The sequence below is a fragment of the Callionymus lyra genome, chromosome 4 (assembly GCF_982586985.1).
Source record: "Callionymus lyra chromosome 4, fCalLyr1.hap1.1, whole genome shotgun sequence".
Taxonomy (NCBI): domain Eukaryota; kingdom Metazoa; phylum Chordata; class Actinopteri; order Syngnathiformes; family Callionymidae; genus Callionymus; species Callionymus lyra.
The window spans coordinates 30,028,339-30,053,153 of NC_141821.1; the positions used below are offsets into that span (position 1 = coordinate 30,028,339).

Genomic DNA, 24,815 nt, shown 5'->3' on the forward strand with positions numbered 1-24,815 from the left:
GCTCATCCTCCTGACAAAAGTTCCGCTTCACACCAAGTTGGTTGTCCGACCAGAGAAAGTTCGCGGAGGTGAGATTAGCATTAAAACAGTTGGAGGGCGTTTTGCATAAACGAGGCGGTTATTATCTTTTTTTTATTGATAGTCAAAACTTTATAAACAAACGTTTTCTCACGTAATATCTCGTCTGGTAGTTTTTTGTTTTTTTTAAATCTATGATCAAATTCCAGTTATTAATCTAAAGTCGACGGTGACACCATCTTAAATTTACATTCCTGTATGTTTTAATATTTGATATTAAGCTACGTCTTACTTTCTCGTTGAAGTTGTTCATTTTTACAGTCTTCCAGGAAACTCAAGAACCCTCCGATGTTGGACAGAAATAAGGAAATAGAGTTATCTGCTCAATTTTGGCCAACTGTAACCTCCAAGTACTTTTTACCCTAACCTTTTATTTTAGTTGAAACACACCCAGACATCATGTCGGAACCTTTCCACGTCCCCTTTGAGTCGGCAGGCGAATGCATAACAGTGGAAGGTCAACCAGAGAGACTTCAGGAGATCTGTCAAGCACTGGATCAAACTGGATCCCCCTGCAGTCTACCTTTAGGGCTTTCAGTCACGTTTGGCATCTCTGACGGATCGATTCTATCAAGGGAGGCTCGTATTGAAAGCTCTGAGCTTGAAGAGGACCTCTTGCTTGGTACGTGTGTTGAAAAACAGAACGAAGAGGAACTAGAATCTGGTGGATCAGTTCCGTACCCTTCCATGTACGCCAACGCTCAACCGATGGAGTTGTTTACTTCACAGCTGATTCCGTCACCTCAATCATCTTATCCTGAATTCGACCTGCGTTCAAGGTTGAGTAGATCCCGTGTCCAAGATGCACTCCAGTGTACACATGAATATCGGGAGCAAGCAGACCTTTTACCTCATACGTTGGCATGTCAACCTTTATTTACAGCCGAGGAAGGTGAAAAGATTCTTAAAAGATTCGGACTTGAAAAGGAAGATACTGTGCACCTCATGAAATTCCCTCCAGATCAACTCAGCCACGCCAACTTGCCGAACATCATGCGGCAGATACGCGAAGAGAAAGAGCAAAGAAACATGGCTCCATGTGAGTCAAACGTTATCTCTGATCTCTCTGAAGAAGGTTCTGGAGAAGGTATAAGATCACCTGCACATGAAGGCATGATGAAAGAAGGAAGCGGACCCTCTCTCCATCCTCATGAAAGTGAGCATTTGACCACACATGGACAATCGGTGAATGAACCAATGGAGACACAACATCCAAAACAGCCAGATCAGAAGCAAGAGGCACCGAAAGGCCACTTGCAGGATAATAAACAGTGTCCAGAGGGAACGAAGCAGCAACAGCCAACTCGGACACAGTCAAGTTTAGATCTGACTCAAATGCCGACCCTGCCTGTAGCAGCAAATTCACATTGTGACACAACCAAAGATGACCCCCAACTCCCCCCAAGAGTCCTGATGGAAGATTACCTGTCTTCTTTCCCCAGAGTCTTTCCTTACAACTGTTCTCTGTGTGTCAGAGAATGTGAGTCACTGTTGGTGAGTACTTCATCGTTGAATCTTTTATAGTTTTTGGTTTCTTTATTTTAATTCAGTCCATGGTTTGAACTGAGACATTGTTGTTTGGACTCCCGGACAGTAATGTTTGTGATGCTTACTATTCGTACATTTTTTCCTATCAGGATTGGGTGGCCCATCAGCAAAGCATCGGTCATATTGCACACGGCAAAACGTTACGTCAAAAGTAAGTTGCTTCTGAAACCAAATAACCAATGACCCTTTTGGACCATCCTGTCTGATATATATGCATTGAAATGCAGATTTGTCACGTGAATAACTTCTTGAGTTGTTGCCATTAAAACAAAAATGGAATGGTTTCTAAAATATCTGCTCCTAGCTGCATTCACTGAGAGGGAGCGAGAAAAAGGGAGCCTTGTTGCTGCTCAATTTAGAGATTGAATTATATTTGTAAATGAGTCGGAAAGGATTTTTGTTTTTTATTTTATTGAGGAAGTTGGTAAGTTTTGGCTGCTCAGTCTTGTCAAATAGGCACCGAGGCATCGCTCTTAGGCAGGAAGCTCAATGATAAATAGGCCTTCTTTTCTTTAAGGTATCCAGCATGGGACGGGAGACTTCATCTACACAGGTACCTCTGTTGACAAATTTGTTGTTTTTGACAGATGTTGTCATTTGTTTTATTTGTCACCTTCTCAGGGATGCAACTCAAGTTGCTAAAACTCAAGACTCTGGTCCAAGGCCCATCAAAAGAGGTCGCTCCTTTTCTCCTCTGAAAAGCGGGTCAAGAAGTCGTTCTTCATCATCAAACAGCTCCAGGTACTCTCAACTACTATGCTTCTATCATTTCTTTTTGATCATCTTTGAAATGTTTTCAGGTCGTGCTCCTCTTCTAGGTCTTCTACGTCTTCTACGTCTTCTACGTCTTCCAGCTCGGACAGCTCTGGTGCAGACAGAAGACGACGATCGACACCAGACAGGCGTCGGGACAGGAGGCCATCATTAGCACGTGGCGGGGGGAGGCGTCATCCTCCCAGTGGTAGCAGGTACCGACGGTGGACTCCGAGGAGAAGCCGTGAGAAGCCGACCAGTAGAAGTGAGGAAGGAAGTCTGCGGACGGAATCTGCTCGCAGGCAAAGTCCGAATCAACAGAGAAGGTGTGAGGGACAAAAGAAAAGAAGTGTCGAATCAATAAACACCTGTGATAGAAGATCATCTCCTCATGGGAATGAAAGAGTGGAAGGCCTACTGAAGAAGCTGATAGAAAAATCAGGTTTGAGACTTTTTGATACACAACCTTCTCAAAACCCCCTCATTTGTATTATTCACACTCTTTTTTTATTTTATTTTATTTTTTTACATCCAGCAAGACATTTAATTTCAAATGAATCAATTCTCGATGATGTTGTCAAGACACTGACGCCTATCTTGGCTGAAATGATAAAAATCAAGTCTCCTTCAAACCTCAAAATAATGTCTTGTACATCAACCTCTACAAAACCTAAGGTAGATTCGGTCAATAGCCTCATATTGAGAAAAGGTAGTTTTGTACGTTATAAGTGACTCCGACTGTTATTTGCTCAGCAGGATAAACCGCCTTCAGCTGAAGTGACACTGCGTGAAGTGGGAAAGCATCACTCTTATGATGATCTGATGTCAGCCATGCAGCGGTTGGGAAAAGTGAAATCCCTTGTTCTGCACCGTCAAAGAGACGAGGTTTGTTTCAAGAAAGAAGTTGATTTCTTTCAGATGATATTGTAAATGAATGTAATCGAGACATTCGTCCTCACATGTAGGCAGTGGTTTGTTTTGACACGGTGGATGTTAGCAAGCTACAAGATGAAAAGCTCATTCAAACGCTTAGGATTCCGTTCACTATCAAGGTAATGTAATTTTTACACAGTTTAACACCATTGTTCCTTTCATATTAACTGTGTTTTAATGTGCCTTCTTTTTTGTTCTTCTCTAGGACATTGTTTCTGATAAGACTGTGTAAGTCATCTTTATAAGATTCATGGATAAATTATTATTATTTAAAGTCCTCCTCCTACAAGAACAAGTTTTTAAAAAACAGTTTTCAGACTCGATAATTAATAAAATTGGGGTTCAACCATAGACTATAAAATGGACTTGGTACTTGTGACGTCACCCTGATTATATTCCAGTTTATCGGTTATTGAAAGGGGAAACGTTATTTACAATCGCCCGCCCCCTTAAAATGTATGTTATCGTTATCGTTTAAGAAATAAGCTGTGCCTTGGTATCAACCTATTATTCAGTATGTACAATTGTATTTTATTCATTTTTCACACACTTAAAATGTTCTAACACGCAACTGTTTTCACAGGACTGCGACAGAAGTAAGTAAGTCTGACATCAAGCCTGATAAATCTCCGACAGCTACGCCAAGCTAACTAATGTCCAAAGAGGGAAAGAAAGCAAAACTTTTATGATCTTAAAAGAAAAAAAAAAGAATTAATCTTTTGTTGTTTGTTTTCAATCTTGGAATTTAAAACGAGCTGTCTTGTTATACATTAAGTTTTGCAAATGACTGTTTAAATAAAAGTTTAAAGAAGTTAAGATATGGACGGTTGTAAGCATGTGGTTATTTTACTTTAGATGTTTCTGAGTTGCGTTATACTGTGTCCTGAGGCATGTAAAAATGAAAGGATGAAAAAAATACAGTTTTTCACCATCGACCACTCAAGACTCTTTTGTAAATAACTGGAAGTGAATGACATAATGAAGAATATTGAATATTCACACAGAATGATTTTTGTTGTATGATTATTTTTCTGTTGTCAAATAAATACAGTTTTTCCAAAATTGATATGTAAGCTTTTCTTTTTATTCTTCTTTTTTGTACTCTATATGCTGAATTTACAATGCAAATGTGTGATGTAAGAAAGAAGAATCTTGAAGAAACTGTATGCAGACCGATTCTTTGATCGTGTTGACAGAAGATTCGTGCATTTTTGAAATAAGTCTTTTTAGAAAGGTGTTCGAACGTGACACTATTTTTGGGCACTGGAACTATTTCATTTTAAGGCGGGTTAAATTCAGGATAGAGTAGCAGTTTTGGGTTTCGTGAGTGTACTACACTCCATACCGCTGAGTGGCGCTGTGTCCTTTGCGCCTCACGAAGAAATTCTGTTTCCGGTTGCTATAATCCACCAAACGTTGGTGTATTCCGAACACTAACATCAGAGATTTATCCTCGAATTAAGGTATGATAAGCACTCACTTGACACAGGTGAAAATAGTAAGAGAATAAATGCATTATTTTGTTTTTACTTCTCCGGAGTCCGAACCGATTCGTTTCTATTGGCATTACAGACTGCGTGTGCTTCATTGCGATGTAATGGCTTTAATGGATCATTTGTGAAATAATTCTTCACAGTCTATTGTTATTAATGGAATACCCTGATAAAGATGACCCTTAACCTCCCTGACGAACACTGCGATCAAGTGAGCCGCCATCCAGCCCCACCTTTAAAAAAATCTTGCGCTTTTGTAAAGGTCTTACGGTGGAGCCGAACAAGGAAATGTGGAGTCGCTGTTTGTGTTATGTGGAAGTATAACGTGGACGCTTATTTAAAATAATTTATTTCATACCAACTATGTTTTAGCATACATGCTCACAAACGCATGCATTATTTAAAAGTGTTCTCGACGCATTAATCGTTTCATTCTGTTGTGAATGCAAACGTGCACTTCCATGTGTTTTTCTTTCTTTTCTTGCCTTTGACTTAGGTGATCTTTATCCAACAGAAGGAAGCCTTGGACAACCGCCCAGATGTCAAAATATTGCTGTTCCAAGAAGCCAGTGTCCAGACCTGTGTGTTGATCCTTTTCTGTTTCACTTACAGCGGGATTTGAGGAGCCCCCTTGTTGGCTTCTTGCTTGACCAGAATGCAGAAAACACCTTTATGTTTTGAGCAACACTTTTACGAGCTCCACATCCCTTTCATTTTATTTTTGTTTGATCTGTAATAGACTGTAACATCATGTCTCAACCCTTTTACAACCCCTATGCGTTGATGAACTCAAGCAGACATTCTAACGAGGAACCAGGGAAACCATCCCATCAACAGTTTACTCAAATGGGACCTGGATCCACGCAGAGTCATTCTATGGGAGTCCCTCCTGGCATTTCTGACGGATTGATCCAATCAAGGGACACTCGTGGCTTTAGGCATCAAGACGATCAAGCTGCATTTAAAGACGATGAGCCAATGTCTGATATGCGTATCAACAAGCCCCAAGGATTGTTTTCGTACCACTCCACAGATGTACATCATCATAGGGGAGGGTCGTTAACCTCACATCATGGGACATCTTCCTACTCCCGGATTCCTGAAGATGCCAGCAACACTGGTGAATTGTTGCATCGCCGGTCAGATTGCGATCCAGCTGAGCAATTTGTCAGAAAATACTCGTCACCTGAGTTATCTTATTCTGTAAACCAGCAGCCTTCCAGTTTCTATCGACCTAGCGACAAAGGTCCTAATATACCCTCTGCACCCCAGTTCAGAAATGAGTCTCTGCAGCGAGAAGGTTATACTCCTAACCAGCTGGAGGTAGCTGAAAACATCCTTGAAAAGTTTGGACTGGAGAAGGAAGATATGGACCATCTCATGACATTTCCTCAAGACAAAATTACAATTGCAAATTTGCCAAACATCATGCGGCAAATACGCATGGAAAAGGACAAAAGAAGCGGGACAGGATATCGGGAAGACTATTACAGTGATGCTCCTGCAAGAACTTCTTCAGATGGTTTAAGAATACCTGTTTCTGGAGGCTTGATTGTGGAAGAAAGACCGTCTCCTCCACAAACCTCCAGTAACGTTTTTGACTATGGACACGGAAGCAAATATAAAATCATGGGTGAGGATTTTGGGATTGGCATAAGAGTGCCAAAGGATCAGGATAATCGGACTGCAATAGACAGTGGTGGAAGAGGCCGTAGTCGTGATCAACACATCATGGTTGATAAAAATACCGTCCAGGGTTTTTCCTACAACCCAGAAAAGAACTCGTCTTCATACAGTCGCTCAACTCCAACTTCTATGTCTTACCCTGGCGGTCTTCAAGATGAGCAAAGTTGGATGCAGCCGAACCAGATCCCTCAAAATGTCTTCACACCAGGTAAAATGGATGTCGATCTTAGAAAAGTTAAATCAGAATCTTCAACTGCCGTTCAGTCCACACATTTTCCCCATGTCCCCCTATCGGCTTCAACAACTGAAATACCCTTTCTGTCATCTCAGAAGGTTGAAGCCAAGAAATCTGGTGTTATTTTGAGTGACAGTAAAAACAAAAGTAGTGCAAGTGAGCAGTTACACTTGAAAAATCAGATGGGGAGGGGCAAGGAAGGACAATGGCCACAGCAACAGTCTCAATATCAGCAGCAGCAACCACCTCAACAAAAACAGCTTCAACAGCCACAGCTGAAACTTCAAGGGAATCTACAACAGCCTCAGCAGAAATTGCAAGTAAAGCAGAATCCAAAAGACGGCAGCCACCAGAAGCAGCAGCAACGGCCAACTCAAGCGCGACTTAATCTGGTACAGCACCCAGAAGTTTCACATATTCAACTGCAGCAGCAACATCAGCAACAACCAGTGGTTCATCAACAGCAGATGCCACAGATGCAGCCGATGCCTCAGATGCAGCCGATGCCTCACATTCAGCAGATGTCTCGGATGCATCTGATTCAGCAGATGTCCCAGATGCAGAGGATGCCACTGACCCAGCAGACACCTCAGTGGCAAACCTATTTATCAGCTCCAAGACCACACACACAAGTTCCACCAGTTGCTCAGATTCCCAGCCTCTTTAGTGTTGTGCCACAACAATTTCCTCCGCGGCTCACAGCTCCAACAGTAAGTCGAGCACAACCTCAGCCACCCGAGAAGGCCAGGGTCAACATCCCCTCAACGAAAGAGGATCCAAAAGGGTTTCCTACAATGGCCATGGTGAAAGACTACACTGCTTCAAGGCCTGCATCTTTTCCTCACACCTGCTCTTTGTGTGGTGGAAAAAGTTCTTCAATATTGGTGAGTAGTACATTTTCAAGATGGTTCTTGTTTTCTCGGAGACTTTCTTAAGTCATGTCCACACAGGTTCTATTCATAAAATGTTTAATCTAAATGCATGGATTAATGAGTGAGTTTCATAACCTAAAACATTGAATTTACGAAGTTTAATACTTCACCTATGTATCACTGGTGTGGTGGTCTTTCTGGATCACGTCGACAACATCATCTCGTTTGATTGTGGGTAATCCAGCTCTCAAAGAAATCCTACATTGGAACGCCTGAGTTGCGGAATTATGCTGCTATCCTGACAATGACCTCAACTTCGAGATTCCCCAGGACTGGCCTGGTTGGAGTTTGCTCATTAAGGATTAACCAAAGAATGGTCGAATGTTAAGTGGTATTCTCCATCCTCTTGTTTTTTTTACAAAGAAGCATTTTCCTGGTGAGTCCTTTTATTTGCATGTTTAATCATACAAATAACATTTAAGGCTTGACCATTTCTTGGATATACACTGGTCCTAATACTTTCCTGGCCATATAGTAAAAGTACCGAAGTCTTGAAGTGAATTCTGAACGTTATCAGAGGCCATGACCGAACAGCAGGAAATCGTATTGTTGGAGAACAGATTGGATGCTCTGTTTAGACGATATGCAGGCTCCACAGGGGAGAGTTGCAATTGTCAAGAACATGCGATGACGGACATCTGGACTTGAACTTCTGATCACGTAAAGAGGTTGTTATTGTAACATGTTACAGGCCATTGTTCTACCATCTTTTTTCAAAACAAAACGCCTATCAGATGAATGATATTGATATAATTCTGACTTTCGGTCCATTAACGGATGTTTCTGAGACCAGTGCCAGAGCTGGGTTTGAGGACCACTGATGTATATCAGATTTCTCCTTTCCAAAACACATTGAGTGATGAAAAGGATCTAGCAGTCCTGATTCAGAAGACAAGGTATTTTGTCTATACTCTATGAATGGCTGAGCTTTGTTCAGCTGTAAACATGCATATTTTGGTGGAATGAGTGTTGGCTCACAGAAGATAAGCTCTTGAAGCCTTTAACTCAATGCATGTGAATTCTATCATTTTAAACTCTCATGCTAAATGTTCCAATATGACATCTGCCCCTGGTTCCTGTGTTCTGTTGTCTGCTTGGTTCCAACAGCCAAAAGTGAGATCCAGAGATCCTCTGTTGAAGCAGCATCATCGGCCAACCCGAAGAGCATTCAAGATTAAATCTGTTATCTCAGTCTGAAGTCCAACATTAAGGCGGCAACAACCAATTGTTTGCCAACGGCAGACACGGATTGGAGCACTTTTCTTTTTTTTTTGCCACCCTAGGGCAGTGCTCTTCATCTCTTTCAGCAAAACTGTTGCCTATATGAGCCTGGTAAACAATTGCGTCTAAGGTTATTGTGTGGATAATTGCAGCCGTTCCCCATACAGTGCAAAGAGATGGTTCCTGGCGTGGTTCAATTAACATCAGCAACCAATCCAAGACGTTCAGGACGACTATGATCTGCAGTGGTTCCTAAGCATCGTCCCTGGTTCGCCATGAAGAACATCTCCTCCACGTTCCGACCTCAGGCTTCCTCTTCCATTATTCTCCCTGTTTCCTCTCCTCCCGTCCATCCCCTCATGCTCATTTCCAAATATTTGACACTGTTGTGATGATCGCAATATGTGAGCTCTTCAATGGGCTAAGGATACAATAATTTGGGTATTTTTATAATAATAATGTGGTGTTAAGGTAATGTGAACTAGAATTATTTGGCAACTTTTTTTTTCCTGGATTTATTCAACCTCCATCCTGTAGGTATCCTGTTTTTTTTCTGTGAACATGAAGGTTGCTTATGGCCTCCTACGTAGATCTGCGATTAACGAATATCTCAACTCTATCGGAGAAACGGTCATGGACCTACTACCGATTAAGAAGTTGATATTCCCAAATAATAATATCAGTCAGAACCGAACCATTGCACTTTCCATATGTTTTTTTTAATGGAGAGATGTGATCCATATTGGATGCACCAACCATCCATATGTTTAGAAGAAAAGGTATTTTGTATTGAATTTGAGCATGTGTTAAAATGTACATAGGAAAAGCTATCTAATTTTATATTTATTTGTTTTACCATCAGGATTGGCTTTCCCATCAACAAACCAAAGCTCATATTGAGAGTTGCAAAGCTCTTCTTAAAAAGTAAGTTTTTGCCTTTGTTTATTTTTCCAAGCTCTTTCTACCTCGACAATTGTTTTCACTGAAGTCTGGTGATGTCGTGAGAGCACCAGAAAACGGCAATGGAAAAATACACAATATGCACCGTTTAAAATGATGAGAGCTGCAGACCAATTAAGGGTGCAGGACCAATGTGCGCTGGATGCCCTTCAGCCTCTTCCTATAAAAAAGCAGGTCCTTCCGTTTCTGTTGCTATGGATGAGAAGGGTGGTGGTAAGGCTTCCCTGAAAGATCATCTCTGAAGCCCTCACCACCTTGTGGAGAACTGCCTTCTACTTGACCCGAGCTGTGGAACCGCCTTCACAAAGCTGTAGTAAGAGGACAGGACTTTAACTCTCTTCTAGGAAGAAGAGGCGCTGTTGAGCATCCTTACCAGACGATGTATGTGCTGCAGATGAAGCCTTCACTTGGGTTCACCCCCAGCTTTTAAGGGCAAATCCCACAGCTGCTCCACCGATATGCTTGGGAAAGGGGGATGATGTCTGCTTCTCCTGAAGTCCTCAGTCACCTTCTTTTTTTTTATTTTGAAGCAGATTTTTTTTTTATGGCTTGCATGCTTCAAGTGTGCCTCTTCTGGTCAATTCAAAATTGCTGTTGTTTGTGCATCTCACTGTTCCTTTGTGTCCACTCCTTCTGTCAATTATGAGCAGCTGTGTCATAGGTGCTCAAATTGGCCCAAGCCTAGTGATCTCAGTGACCCATGGTCTCGTACTGTTTTACTTTTTCGGTGGCATGTTTTTATCTCCGACTTTGCCATTTTTGTGTGTGACACCTATAGTTTTTAATGCAGTTTATTAAGGTGGAGAATTGCTTTCAATGATGTTATTAACATTAAAATCTTTCATTTCTTTTTAGATATCCTGCTTGGCAAGGTACTGCTGTGTCAGCTGGCAGGTATACTTGTTCACCACAATTTTAAAGATTTCTAATTTTGGCAGAATGTATGATATTTAATATGTTGTATCTATCTTTTCAGTGATGCAACTAAAGATGCCAAGCCTTCAGAAAGTGGCAACCGTAAAAGGCAAAGCAAATGGGACCAGTCTTCTACATCTCAAAAGAGAAGCCGTTCTCGATCACCAAAAAGCCCACGTTCCTCCAGGTACTCTTTGGCTGACAATTTAAAAATACTAATGAAAATGTTCATATATAATGGGGGTGGATGTTTTTATTGTTGGGGGCAGGTAAGATTTGACACAGTAGTAAACATCAGTGATTTAACAAACTGCATTTGGATTTCATTCACACCCTACATTTTTTTTAAAATTTTTTACAGGTCACGATCCTCTTCGAGGTCCTCTCCTTCCCGCAGCTCCGACTTAAGGAGAAGATCTTCCCCAAACCGGCGTCGAGACCGGCGATCAACTTCGCAACAACGCAGGAAAAGGCAATCGTCACCAAAGTGTAGCAGGGAACGTGATTACTCACCCAAAAGAAGTAGGGAAAGAAAGTCACCTCCCAGAAGAGGACGGGACAGGCAGAAAGAGTCTCCTCACAGACGAAGCCCGGAGAAGCGGAGAAGCCGTGACAGGAGATCGCCGTCAACAAGTAGTGATGAGTTCGTAAAAAATCGCGAAAAAAAGTCTTCCTCTCGTGAGGTCGTGACGGAGAGTGCAGAAAGTCTGGTGAAGAAACTGCTTGAAAAATCAGGTTTGATGCTTGTAGATGGTCAAATGGTAGGGATTTTATATGTCGTATTAAATAGTTTTCCTTTTTCTATCCAGGAGGCCATTCATTTTCCAAAGAAGTAAATCTGGATGCTGCTGTGAAATCTCTGGCCCCAGTCTTGCTGGCTGAGATGGAGAAAATGAAGTCCACTTCAGGCCAAAAAGCATCTTCTTCTACATCATCCTCTAAAAGAAGTGCAAAGGTAATCTGGTCACACAACTAACTGAGAAACACTATTAAAGTTGTTCAGACAAAAGCACATCCAATTTAAAGATTGTTGTTGTACATTATAACGGACGGTTTTGGTTTGTACAACAGGATAAACCATTATCTTCAGCTGAAGTGACGCTGTGTGAAGTGGGAAAGAATCACTCTTACGATGATGTGATGTCAATCATACAGCAGTTTGGAAAAGTGAAATCCCTTGTTCTGCACCGTAAACAAAAGGAGGTTTGTTCAATGAAGGAACTTGATTCTTGCAGATAATATTATAAACTTCTGTAATCAAGATTTGTCAATTTGTCCTCGCATGTAGGCATTGGTTTGTTTTGACATGGTGGATGTTAGTAAGCTACAAGATGAAAAGCTCCTTGTAAAACTTGGGATTCCGTTCATTATCAAGGTAATGTCATTTTTACACTGTATTTAATATCATTGTCTATTCTACAGCAACTGTGTTTTAACTCAAGTTTTTGTTGTTCTTCTCTAGGACATTGTTTCCAATAATACTGCGTAAGTTATCTTTATGAGATTCATGAATTGAATTTTGCTTTATAATAATTTTATATTTTCTTTTTAAGCAATTGTTAAAATAGGTAATTATTTCATGTAGACCGGCAGAAAATAATTCATAGTAGAGTTAAACCAAAGCAAAGGTAGAGTAATGGTTTTGTCGTATGGTCTTCTACAAACAACTTTTGGTTCAAATAACACTCCTGAACTTTGCTCAATCAAAAACCGCTGACCTTCAAATGGACAGTGAAGTCAGGGAAGTAAGTTGTGGTAAAAACAGCCAAATGTATTTGTTTCCACAGGAGCACCTCAAAGATGGAGAGCAGCACTACTAAAACCGCACAGGCTGAAAACGTCAAGGGCAAAATTCAGCTTACAAGTCAAAGCACCAAACATTCCGAACCAGTGTCAAGCCAAGCCACCAAAGCCATGTCAAAAAACCCCATGAAAAAGAATGTTGACCATGACGTGAACTTGGAACAGCACACACTTACGATCGGAGAGAAAATTGAAGAACTTTTATGGGAAAACAAAATAGGTATACATTTAAGGGTTTTGTGTGTTTATGCGTCTCCACATTAATAGATCATTTTGATGACCATATTGTTCTAATCACTGAAACGCTTTCTTTCCTCTTGTAGAGTGTAACAGGAAGGCTGCTGCCTCGCAAGAGAAAGTACGTAAATCTAAAAATTCGAACTATTAAATCTCTTATAATTCTTTTAAATTCCTGTCTGTGTGCAGTTCATGGCATTTGGCAAGCAGCAGTTGTTGGTGACAAACCTTCCAGTGCCTCATGACGAATACACTGAGAAGGACCTGGCTGATCTTCTCAAGCCATATGGATACCGCCACATTGCTGATAGCATGTATGTGATTTCTCAGGCACGACTGGTGAGTGAATCACATTAAAGGTTTATTATATACCTATTATTCTTAAAACAAATGTCACTGTACATGTAGATTTTTGTTCCCATTTGCTCTAAATTTCTGTTTTGTTGTTGTAGGCCTTTGTCAACATGCCGACTGTAAGGAGTGCTTATCAAGCTGTAAACGCAGCGAGGTGCAGCAGAATTCAAGGGGTCCTGGGTCGTATTCATCATGGTTTCATTCGCATGTTTGTCCTGAGTGAAACCATTGATTTCACAAAGGTCTGGATTTGTTTCTTGGCAAATAGTTTTAGTTTTTCTATGATTTAAGCATTTCTCAATAACTAATCATTCCTTTTCAGCTTGGGTTTTATAAAGCCGTAATGAAGATGATCAATTATGTGAGTCCATTTGCAAAGTACATGCTTAGACGCACCTTTTTGTGGATAAGTCTTATTTCCCACATGTTTCTTTTGTGATATTTTTAAGTCTGTGTGCGACAACGGCTCCAAGATTATCTACATTGAAAATATTTCGCCAAATCAAGAAATGCTAAAAGAAATGTTGACGAGTGTCGGCTGCATTGACAACTACCTGCCTCTACTCAACAAGGTATAAACCTCACACTTTCTGTTTTTGGTGCCGCATTCTTTTCAAACCCTTCAATTCTCATTCTGTCTTATTCAGGCTTTCATAGAATTCAAGTCCAGTCGTGATGCAGATCGACTTGGAGTTTGGATCAGCCTCCTAAAAGAACCTTCTAGCTATGTAGTACATCGACTTGCTGCCCCGACCAGCGTCAGCACTGCACTGCGTAAGTATAATGTTAAAAAATGTGTTTTTTACTTTTTAGTAGGTGGCTGTGATTAAAAAACAAAACATTTTTATTATTGTTGTATTTCGACTGATTTGGCATTTCTTCACAGCACCAAGGTTTCCTGCAAAGATTCTTGCATTCAGCACTGAGTTAGATCCAGGACCAAAATTTGCAAAAGTGAGCGGAGATGTTCCTACACTTTCCATTTCGCCCTTCTGGGTGACAATGACATCTGAACCCTATCTGTTTCCAACTATGTCCCCTTGGTTCAAAATCCCAGGTAAACATGAAATATTCAAAAGTGAGATTTGGTCAAACTTGACATTAAAATTCTAATTTTTTTCATTCAGAGTACCTCACTATCAAAAGCGTTGCTGACATTGAGGTACGTTGTGTTTTGATTTCTTTTGTCATAATTGAGAAATCTTTACAAGACATTAATCAATCGACTAAAATATTTACCTCTAATAAACAAGCAATACTATTCCTATATTAATACTATCAAGAAATAAAAAGGAGAATAATTATGATCTGGAGTCAATTGATGTAATCCATGATTTTTTTTGATTAAAAATATCTCATAACTATGTTGCACTTATTATGTGCAATGCACAAAATTGATATATATGACAGAAGGTATCTATATCGATCTCCCACGTGTTGCCTGCAACCTTCACACCAGCAGTAGGTGAATATTACCGTTTTGTCTGTATAATTAGAAAATACAAATTAAACTCCAGGGATTCTATTACAAATATTATAAGGGCAATGAGTTGGTCCTCCTGGCCAATTCTCCGTCAAATTCTTAAATCATGATGTTTTCTTGATTTCCCTGAACATGTTGAGAGTAGATTCTAGTAAAGAATAACAAAAATAAACCATTCCTTAAGAATTCTAGCTCTTATAAGATAACCTTTAATTTGTTTGTTGTAAGCAAACACTGTTAGGTTTCATTGTTTTTTTTTCTTCTCCATTGCTGTTCACTATTTTGTGGTAGATTTGACAGCCAACAGATACTGCCTCCTGTAGGTCAGTCAACACCAGTATGGCAATTAATTAATTCAAATGAATTTTCTTACATGTGATATATTATTTAAAATTAGTAATGTGACAATACCAAACAGTCAGTAGTAGATACCAAATATCGGTACATTCTTTAGATTGGTTAAAAAAAAAAAAGTCTTTACTTTTAAGTACACAACTATAATAAATAACAAAAGCAACCAAAAAAAATGTAATTTCACATTTAAAAAACAGGGATTTGTATTCCTTATAAATGCACAAGTAAAAAACAACAACATTCAAACACTGTTATTTTTTGTCTAATTTGCAAATATAATTTTATAAATACCATGAGCTGAGCTACATTTAGAAAGTTACATCGCATAACTATGTCGTCACATAAGTCTGTAGTAAGTGTTGCTGTAGTGATGTCCCTCGCTCTCCAAAATCAGATGGATAAAAACCTTATTGATCCCTTTGGATCAATCCTGATCCAAGACTTTTTTTTAGGTTAATTTAACTTAGTACAGATTATATTCAAATGTTTGTGTGTGTGACAAGTGCAAGGTAACGAGTGCAAATGTTCACTGCTCAGCATCAGTTGAAGTGATGGAATACAAAGGCATTCACACTGATTGTTAAACGGAAAGCGATTCTAGATTAATGAATTCAATTCTTGTTTTTCTTCTTAGAAGGCAACCCGTTGTGGAAAAATGTCCTCAACGATGATGTTCACCAACTTGCCAGCAGGACCATATATGCAGGAGACATTCGCCAGCCAGTTTTTTCCTTATGTTCCAGAGCGTAGTCTTCAGTCCCTTTACTACAATGTTCTTGTCCTTCCTCTTCAGAGAAGGGTAAGGCGAGGATGCTCAACTAACCACTTCATATGTAAAAATCACTTGTAAAACATTACCTCCCTCTTTTTACAGGCATTTGTTTTTTTTGATAACTGGGACTGTTGTTGCAACTTTGCCCACATCCATCTCAAAAAGGCTGTCTCTATGAACAACCGTGATCTTTGTGCCCATTTTGTTTTAGCACCCATGGATGGGCAATCCAGTGAGGTAACGGCTGTTTTTCCTACTAATGGAAGATTTATGGTTTATATTCCTGGTAAAATGACATGACTGGTCTCTTCACAGGAGAAGATGTATTCATCAATGATGAAACTTGGCAATGCTGTGAGTATCTCCTCAGATGATCTTAAATGTACTGAAGCCCAAAGAGACCTTTCCTTAATAAAGTTCTGTCTAGCTAAGCATGCTCGGGTGAGTTCTTGCCAGTAACAGCCATTGGCACTTTGTTTTTGTTATTTAGCCTTTTGGAGAGCCAGAGACGCTGAGTGAGCGTTTGCTCATTGTGCAGAGTAAATTCAGCGAAGACAACATTCAATTCATCATGGAGATGGTGACCAGTTATGGTACAGTCGTCAACTTCCTGCCGCTTGCCAACAGGGTAAGACAACATGTGTACAAGTGTGAATGGTTAGTCATCGGTTCAATCCTCTACAGAAAAACAACGTGTAGTGACTGTAATTGCTGTCAGGTTATAGTGGACAGTTACAAGAGTCGACTAATCCCAGTAGACGTATGCTTCACTTCTTCTTAAAAACATACATTAAATTTGTCAGGTTTGTATTGAGATGACTGACGCCGCTGGAGTGATGTGCGTTGTGAAGAATTGGAATAACATTGAACAAGACCCTGAAAAAAGATACAAATTACGGTAAGATTCATGGGCAATAAAACTTGTTGAGACTTACTTCAATATTTCTCTTCTCTATTCCTGTTTTTAGGAATCCTATTCAGCGTGTTGAGAAGTAAGTCTTTGACACAATTGTTTCATGTCCATGTTCCCAAACTAAAAGCGCATTATTCCATTTTCTTTAACCAGCGTGCAGAGTCTGAAACAGCGGCTGTTAGTTAACAGAACAAACCTGAGAGTCGGCGAAGTGGACTCATCCGCCGTGGCCGATTCTTCTCTTCAGCAGTCGAGCTGTGAACCTTCCGAGAGCATCAAAGACAAGGACGCATGCTCAAAGGAAAAGGACAAAAAGTCGGAGACCTCTGGTGCCAGTGATGCTGAGGTACTGGATCAATCCTTCATTATAATGACAGATGTCTGTTAGGATGGTCATTTCACCAACTATAGAGATGGATATAGAACTGAATTATCCAGTAGTGAAACTCATGCTCTCGCGAGACTAGCTAGACGTGTGTGTTTCAGACGGATGAGATGTGAAAAAACACCCCTCATCTAAATCAATTTCTGAAGACACTTCTATTTGTGCAGGCTTTTCCTTGGTTCTCTGAGACTCCTGTGTTTTATTGGGCTTGTTTTTTATTGTTAGAGCGCTTTGTAACCCTGGTCTAGAAAGGCGCATTACAAATATTACTCATGGTATTTACTTACTTTTACTTTTAAAGTATGTATTTCAACTCTGTATGGTTATTTATTGTTAAAGCGTCAGGTTTTATTGTTTAGCATTTACTCACTTACATTTAAAGTCCCTTGAATCCAGTTTTATGTACATCAAAGTGGCACTACAGAACATATTTGTTCCTGGCTCCCTCCTTTATTAGAAGGTTAATCACATCGTCCTTCCTTGCCCTTCCCTGCTGCCACAGTCTCCGGTTGGATTTGTTTACAAAACTGAAGAGTGATCTTTCTTGTGACGCTACCAGCATCGAAAAGTACTCGCAATCAGAACTTCATCCTTGATAGAAATGAACATAAGTGTCTTCTTCGACACATTACCGTAAAGCAGTTTGTCTGTAAAATGGTGACTGAGCAAAGTTGTTTAGTCTAGAGGACTACATAATTAATGGCTTGATAGTATAGGTTCAGGGGACATTTTTTTTAACAAATAAATCCATTCAACTGCACGAGTCATGACTATTGAAAACCTTTGGAGGAAGATGAAAGAAAATGTACTGCTTCTTGGAATTTAAATTTCTGACGTTTTATTTCACATTTGTCTTCATCCAGATTTCAGAAAAAACCTTGAAAAATAAAAAAGAGGGGATCCACGTCGGTGATCAGAATCTCAACTTGGACGACTTTGTGACAGTTGATGAATTTAGTTCCGCAGACAACAAAATTGCTCAGCCAGTTGACAATCCGGCTAGTGTTGAAGAAAGAGGGTCTAAATCCAGGGTCACCAGAAGCTCAAATCGTCGAAACAAATCCCCGAAAAGATCCACAAAGATTGAGAAAGCGGTGAAGCTGGATGAAAAATCGGGGCAAGAAGAAGCAATGTATCAAGTTCTTGATGAATTTAAAGCGCAAGAAGACTCTGACGTGCAAGCTGGACCTGTTGAGGAGCAGCACGAACAAAACTCAGCTCAGGTCGCCAGAGACCAGAAGATCAATGAATTGGTTAAAGAAACTTCAATCGTGAAGGAGGAGCAGCAGACACCAGCAGATGATAAGACTTCTGAACACGAGGACATCGATGACAAGAGCCAACTTTTTACAAACGAAAAGGTTGAGGAGAAAAACAAGAGTGTCAATGAATTGCTTAAAGAAACTTCAATCGTGAAGGAGGAGCAGCAGACACCGGCAGATGATAAGACTTCCGAACACGAGGACATCGATGACAAGAGCCAACTTTTTACAAACGAAAAGGTTGTCAAAGAAGAATCAGTTGACTCGGCCCCTGAAGGGAAAATGACAGAGGAGGTTAAAGATATTGAGGCTTCTAACCAACCTGAAGGGGAAGTAGAGATGACATCCAGTGCCTCAGACTCTACTCAGGAGACCGCGGTCAATAAAGATGCTCCTATTGTCACAAGGTCTGGGAGAGGAAGAGGAAGGGGGAGAGGTCGGGGACGAGGGAGAGGGAGATCCGCTAAGAAAGACTCGTCAAATCTAAATACTCAAGATAAGCCCGACGTCACAGATGCAGAAGTCCAAGAAAAGGCAGCAGCAAGTAACACGACTCCATCAGAGAGCGAGACCTCATCCGTGGTGCAGGCGAACGAAGAAACATGTGAAGAAGAAGCTCAAGAGAGTCCTTCGCCTGCTAGACCAGGAAAGAAAAGAGGAAGACCGAAGAAGGGGAAATCAACTCCGAAAAAGGCCGCGCCTGCCAAGGTTGCAAAAGTCACCACAGATGAAAAAGATGTATTTTCGCAAGACACTGTCGGGGAAGATCCGGTTGAAGCAGACAAATTCAGCAGCACAAGTCCTGTAGAAACCATGACTACAGAGTCTTCTGACAGAGGAGGGGAGGAGGGAGACATGAAAACAGAGGTTACTCTGATTGATGGTTGTAGCACCGAAATGATGGAAGATACTGAGAAGCAAGTCTTGATCAAGGAAGAAAATGTGTTTCCTGGAGTTGGTCCAATTGTAAGTGATGAACCCACCTGTGGAGATGACTCACGAGACAATAACTCCTCAGCAACAAAAGACAAAATGGTAGCATCAAGCGATCTGGAAGAGTTGACCTCTGCGAGCCTTCTTGAAATGGAAGCAAGTCAAGAGCCAGTCGAGCCAACAAACACCGCCTCTGTCGACACAACACCTGAACCCAGTCTTGCAGTGAAAATGGCTGACTTGAATGAAGTCGTAGACCCTGGTTTCCTAGAGGGCATCGGGCAAGAAGACTCACTGGATAAAATTGCTGCCCCGTTCTCTTTGGATGAGCTAGTAACGATGAGCATTCCTGAAGGAACTGCACCCCACACTGTGGACACGGACGCCTCGCTGAGCGACATCTGTCCAACATTGTCTTTAGCTGACCAGGCCGAGACTGAAGCTGATGAAAATGACGTTCAGTCAGTGAAGGAAGCGGTTGTGAGATCTTCTGATGATGATAAAGACATTCTCAAAGACTCTTCTGGAGCTGATGAATCAAATAATGCATGTTCCTCAGACAAGACGGACACCGAAGCTCCCACGGAAGAAGCTTCACCGGTTGCTGTGTGTGATAAAAAGACCACACCGAGTGTTCTGGACATCCTGGATGAAGTGAGCGAGGAAGAGGAGGATTATTGCTCCGACACTGAAGAGAAGACGAGTAAAAAGCAGAAAACCAAAGCAAAGAAGTTAAGTGTTAAGAAGAACCAGGGTAGGACAAAGGGAAGGAGAGCGCAGATGCAGATGAATCCAAGTGAGCTTGTGACCCTGGATGAAGTGGTGGCAGTTGATGAAGGTGAGGGCGGCGAGGAAAAGATCCAGGACATGGTCACAGTGGATGAAATCACAGACGATCAAGAGCCAGCAGAGTCAGGCCAACACAAACGGGAAGACAAAAGAAACCTGCGCGACTCTGTGGAAGCCACACATGTAAAGGTAACGACGAGAGAAAAGAACGTTTAAACTGATCTGTGAAAGGGAATCGAGAAGTGATTATTAGAGCATGATGTATGGTTAAGAGAGAGTCAGAGGAGTCAAGGTTATATCAGTGACAGACGGGGGAAGGTTGGAGACTTGGTTTGGAAGGTGAAGAAGAAAATCACTGTTTTGCACTGATGGGACGTTTACCCCATTATCCCCTTTAGGACTCAAACTCTTCCGCTAAAGCTTGTGAAGACCAAAAACTGAAGTCGGAAGATCCAGACGCAGAATCCTCACAACCTGTCAAACGTAAACACGATGAAAAAGGTTTGCATTTTGTTTTAAATTACTAGTGTGTTGAATTGGATAATCGTGTGCTAACTTTATTGACCTCGGTAGAAGACATTGAGGGTTTCGTAACTGTGGATGAAGTGGCAGCAGAGGAAGAGGACGAGGAGGAGGAAGATGTCAAAAAGACTAAAAAACGAGGTCGACCGAAGAGGAAAAGGAAACAAACCCCCGGTAACTCACAAGAACACGTGTTTGCTGCAGTCAACATGAACAAGTGTTAGACTCACACCATGTTTTTTTGTTTTTTTCAAACATAGTAAGGAAATCTACCCTGAAACCTGACGAGAGTCAAGAAGTCTCATCTTTGGCTGAGTCACGGGGTGAGAGTGCGCCGGACACTCAGATGCCAGCAGAAGAAGTCGTCAGTGTGGCCGCAGAGGAGATGGAGCCACATTGTCCTGACGGGCCAGACCATAGACGTGGTGAGACGGTGACCTTAGAGCCCTTTATTTAACTTCATCACAGGATGGACGTCCTTCAATAGTTGAAGTTGAGGGACTTGAACGTATATTCTTATCAACTTGAACAACACAAAACGTCAGTCAGGATTAATTCTTGTCCCATGTTTTTTATATAAATATTGTTAACTTACTTACTTTCATATTGAAGTGATTTGTTTGTGACATTTGTAATATTTTATATCATATTTATTGCCAATTATTAATCTCTCTCTCTATTAAACAAGAATATATGAACAAGTGGATTTAACATTATCGTTTTAAATTCCCTTTTTTAATCTGCTCTGTGGTTGATTGAAGTCCACTTTTCTTCCGCAGTAACGGGGAAACAACCGGAGGACTCTCATGAGCCGGAGACCAAGCGAGCTCGCTCCGACTCGCCTGCTCATCCCGCAGACTTTAAATTGCCACCGTTTGTACCGAACAACCCTCTCGGTGAGACTGACTCTCGCTGTTGTGTACGACGTGTCGATGACACTCTCTTCTTCTACTCCAGGTGAAGAGTTCATCATCCCCAAGTCTGGCTTTTTCTGCAATCTCTGCTCCATTTTCTATGAGCGCGAAAGCTCCGCCAAAGTGTCTCACTGTAGCAGTCAGAGACACTACAACAACCTCCAGGTACACACACACACAAACGCACACAGAAAACTGTGTTAAGGAACTGATGCTTGAATGTGTCGTTTATTTCAGAAATATTACGACAAGCTGAAAGATTCCAGCTCCAAGGTCAGTAAAGAGGAGGCCACGTCTGCTGGAGTCTAGCACTAGGACCACTGGTGATCTGGACAGATGCGTTGGTTCCACCGTCAAGTCACATTGAAATGTCACTTTAAGTTTAGTTTCTTTGTTTATTTACGGAAGAAGTTAATTAACTAACACTCATGGCTGCATTGATGAATTTAATTAGATTTTTTTTTTTTTAAGTGAGAAATGTTCATTTTTAAGATCTGTTAATCATGTATGTTTAATTTTACATCAGTCTGTAAAATAAATATTTTTCTGGTGAATCGTTGACCAATGTGGGTCTTATTTTCTGGGACTCCTGTGTTGTTCGCTGTGTTATCTTGATCTCTTTAGTATATCATTTTTGCGATATTATTTTTGTTGTTTAAGCACTTTGTGACCCTGGTCTAGAAAAGCGCTCTATAAATATAATTTACTTACTAACTCACTTATTACAAACAATTCACAAATCTAAAATTGAAACTATAATCTCAACTATGAAACTTGATCAACCAGTCCAAGGCATTGGACCTGAAAGTATATCAATCAGATTTTAATTCAAACTTGTTATTTTTCGGTTAAAGAGTCACTAACCAGAATACTACAGTCATATCCCTCTATGTCCTTTTATGATCACGTTTGAATCAAAGTTAAACAAGGTTTTAAGTAGCTCTGATTGATTTCAACATCTTATCAATACCATATATCACGTTGTTTATATATCGGTTTTTTTTATTATTATTATTCCTCAAGCGTTCCCTCATTTGTCTCTTTCCAAACAGAGCCTTGTCCCGTTGCTCTGTCGGGACCGCACCACCCGGTGGTAACAAACGGAACAACAAATGAGTGTAACCTTTTTTTTTGTTTTGGCCATATTGTAGCACGTTTTTCTCTTGTCCAGTTATTCAACACAAGAATATAGCTCTAATAAACATACAAAAATGAAATTTTATATTTGTTGAAGTGAAAAAAGTTTTGATTGAAGCATCTTTTGATTGGATAATAAAGAAAGAAATAATAATAAATAACTTAACAAATAAAAGCAAACATAGTTCTGTGAATGTTTGAACTTCAGAGCTACAAACGAGACTCTGGTTTCCTGGCAATGGTTGATGCTTTGCTGTTATAAAAGTAAAAGTGAGTTGAATTTTATAAACGTAATTTGTTTCTTTATTATTCTATCCATAAAAAGTTGCCTTAATCAAAAGTTATTTTCATGTTTTTTTTTGTTTTTTATTGGATTAAAAAAAAGTGAAGTCATCTTTCTTTTTATTTGACTGAAAAGAGTATTTCTTTGTTTTTCTTTGTTTTTAATTCAAGCAACTTTTGTGATTGAATAACTAATACACAAATGTCCTACACATTAGATGGTCTAAACAAATGTTTCAAGAAAAGAAAAGCGTTCGAATGCACTCAGTCGTAACTACATTTCTTTGCATTAAAACACATTTTCTCTGATTGAAAAGTTACTTATGACTAAAGGGCAAATGACATGTTGCATTTAAATGCCTCTTAAACTGATGTTGGACCTCTATTGTACTCTGGAGCAATAACCATTATTAAATTCTAACGGGATCGTAACCTCTCATTCGCTGAGATTTCAGACGGGGGAGAACTTTATAAAGTAATAAGTTCAAAACATGGTCATGATGAGAGACTTACTGCATCTTGGAGAGGACTTGTAAACAACTTCCTGCTGTGACCGGCTGTAAGGGAGGAGAGACAGACGGATGGAGAGAGAGAGAGAGAAAGGGAGGCAGAGAAACGAGAACAGTGTAGCATAAATTATAATTAAATAGGATTGAAGCACTTCCTGGATGGTATTTCCTCTCTCTATACAGCCATTCACTCACATGATGTAGAAGCTTATGTTTGAAGCTGCTATGCAGTATATTTTCGGATGGATGGATCACGCACTTTTTTAAATTATTTTGAAGTCATGGCCAGGAGACTTTATTTATTTATTTTTACAGAAAATGTTTCATTATACAGCCTTGAATGAAAAAGGATTCATATTTTTTCGACTCAGTGTATGCAAGCTTGAATTACATGTTTGACTACTTTATTTATGAACATTTATTTAACAATATTTACTTTGGATGAACGAGTGAAGGAGGAGGACAGGAGTCAATTAAGACATTTGTAAATTGGTTTTGTAAACTGTATGGTCGCTGACACTCTGGTGACCCATGGCTTCCTGCTGTCTTTGTGTCACTGTGCCATTCAGCACAACTGTGGATATAGTCGTAGCCTGTGTGTGTGTGTGTGTGTGTGTGTGTGTGTGTGTCCCTTTAAGCCTGCTGTGATTGAAAGGACAGTGTGTGTAGGGAGAGAACCACTGAGCTGTGGGCTGCAGCATAAACACTCCCTCTCTCCTTGTCCTTCACCCACTGTTCACTATCTGCTCTTCTTCGCTGCCGGAGGGTCTTTATCATTGGATTCTCTTTTTTTTCTTTTTTTTCTGATCACCTCACATGGTCCGTGTGTGTGTGTGAGGAATGCTGCGTGTGTTCATCCTGTGTGCTGAGCGTCTGCAGACGCCGGACGCTGACATCAGTGATGCCTACTGCACCGTCACCTATGAAGGTAGGTGTGCGAGTGGGCTCCTGTACCAGGTATTGATCGGGTCGATTGAAAGTGTATAACGTGAGCTCATGACTTAAACACCCACCCGCCACTCACCCACCCCAACACCCCCCATCTGAAACAGCTGAGAGTTTATTATTGGAAAGCCTCCACTGGTCAGGGGGGTGTGTTCGGGGAGTCGTTGACGCACCAGATGAAGAGCAGTGACTCAGTGGTTCTGTGTCTGCCAGTGTTTGGAGTCAATAAGGTTTATTTATAGTTACGTCCCGGGGACATTATTTCTCTGTGTTCTTTGACTCAGAGACACTTGTTCAAGATGAGGATGTTCTGCTGCGTGACTCTCAGACACTCATGCCATTAAATACATGATCTAGCTGAGGCGATGATCACCGGCACAAATCAAAGAATCCATCATCAACTGTTGTCACAGGAAGTCATTATAATCTCCACAGGTCTACTCAGTACTGACCTTTTAATTCAGACA

The 24,815-nt window shown here is 40.6% G+C and overlaps 3 protein-coding genes across 11 annotated transcripts in view; all 3 read left to right on the forward strand.

Moving 5' to 3' along the window:
* The first annotated feature begins 22 nt into the window (after positions 1–22).
* On the forward strand, positions 23–4,304 carry LOC148082471 (uncharacterized). 4 transcript variants are annotated; one of them, XM_087789652.1, is made up of 11 exons: positions 23–68; positions 340–1,572; positions 1,716–1,777; positions 2,144–2,179; positions 2,248–2,367; positions 2,427–2,821; positions 2,915–3,054; positions 3,133–3,264; positions 3,345–3,431; positions 3,518–3,540; positions 3,896–4,304. In XM_087789652.1, exons 2-11 carry the CDS (start codon positions 478–480, stop codon positions 3,960–3,962), a joined length of 2,157 nt encoding a protein of 718 aa, XP_087645778.1. In that variant the 5' UTR covers positions 23–68; positions 340–477; the 3' UTR covers positions 3,963–4,304. The 4 variants fall into 4 exon arrangements, with proteins under 4 accessions (XP_087645778.1, XP_087645781.1, XP_087645779.1 ...); XM_087789653.1 differs by having other exon boundaries at positions 35–1,572; positions 3,136–3,264; XM_087789654.1 differs by having other exon boundaries at positions 35–1,572; positions 2,445–2,821.
* A 402-nt stretch (positions 4,305–4,706) lies between these two features.
* Positions 4,707–22,028, forward strand: LOC148082472 (uncharacterized). Of its 2 annotated transcripts, none has more exons than XM_087789645.1 (33): positions 4,707–4,775; positions 5,418–7,610; positions 9,742–9,803; positions 10,695–10,733; positions 10,816–10,941; positions 11,116–11,489; positions 11,564–11,709; positions 11,826–11,957; positions 12,043–12,129; positions 12,217–12,239; positions 12,542–12,777; positions 12,881–12,915; positions 12,984–13,133; positions 13,247–13,390; positions 13,471–13,509; positions 13,598–13,720; positions 13,796–13,922; positions 14,035–14,205; positions 14,276–14,310; positions 15,620–15,784; positions 15,860–15,994; positions 16,073–16,111; positions 16,248–16,385; positions 16,561–16,655; positions 16,726–16,749; positions 16,824–17,016; positions 17,919–20,228; positions 20,438–20,540; positions 20,613–20,735; positions 20,822–20,986; positions 21,341–21,457; positions 21,519–21,640; positions 21,713–22,028. In XM_087789645.1, the coding sequence occupies exons 2-33, from the start codon at positions 5,556–5,558 to the stop codon at positions 21,782–21,784; spliced, it is 7,905 nt and encodes a 2,634-aa protein (XP_087645771.1). In that variant the 5' UTR covers positions 4,707–4,775; positions 5,418–5,555; the 3' UTR covers positions 21,785–22,028. The 2 variants fall into 2 exon arrangements, with proteins under 2 accessions (XP_087645771.1, XP_087645772.1); XM_087789646.1 differs by having other exon boundaries at positions 4,750–4,775; positions 5,320–7,610.
* A 1,976-nt stretch (positions 22,029–24,004) lies between these two features.
* Positions 24,005–24,815, forward strand: part of dysf (dysferlin, limb girdle muscular dystrophy 2B (autosomal recessive)) — a 58,726-nt gene continuing 57,915 nt past the window's right edge. For 4 of the 5 annotated variants that reach the window (XM_087789659.1, XM_087789664.1, XM_087789663.1 and 1 more), the window contains exon 1: positions 24,006–24,331. In XM_087789659.1, coding sequence (XP_087645785.1) covers positions 24,244–24,331 — 88 coding nt within the window. In that variant the 5' untranslated portion in view covers positions 24,006–24,243. Of the gene's footprint in view, positions 24,332–24,815 lie in introns of all 5 variants that reach the window. The other variant, XM_087789661.1, reaches the window with a different exon arrangement.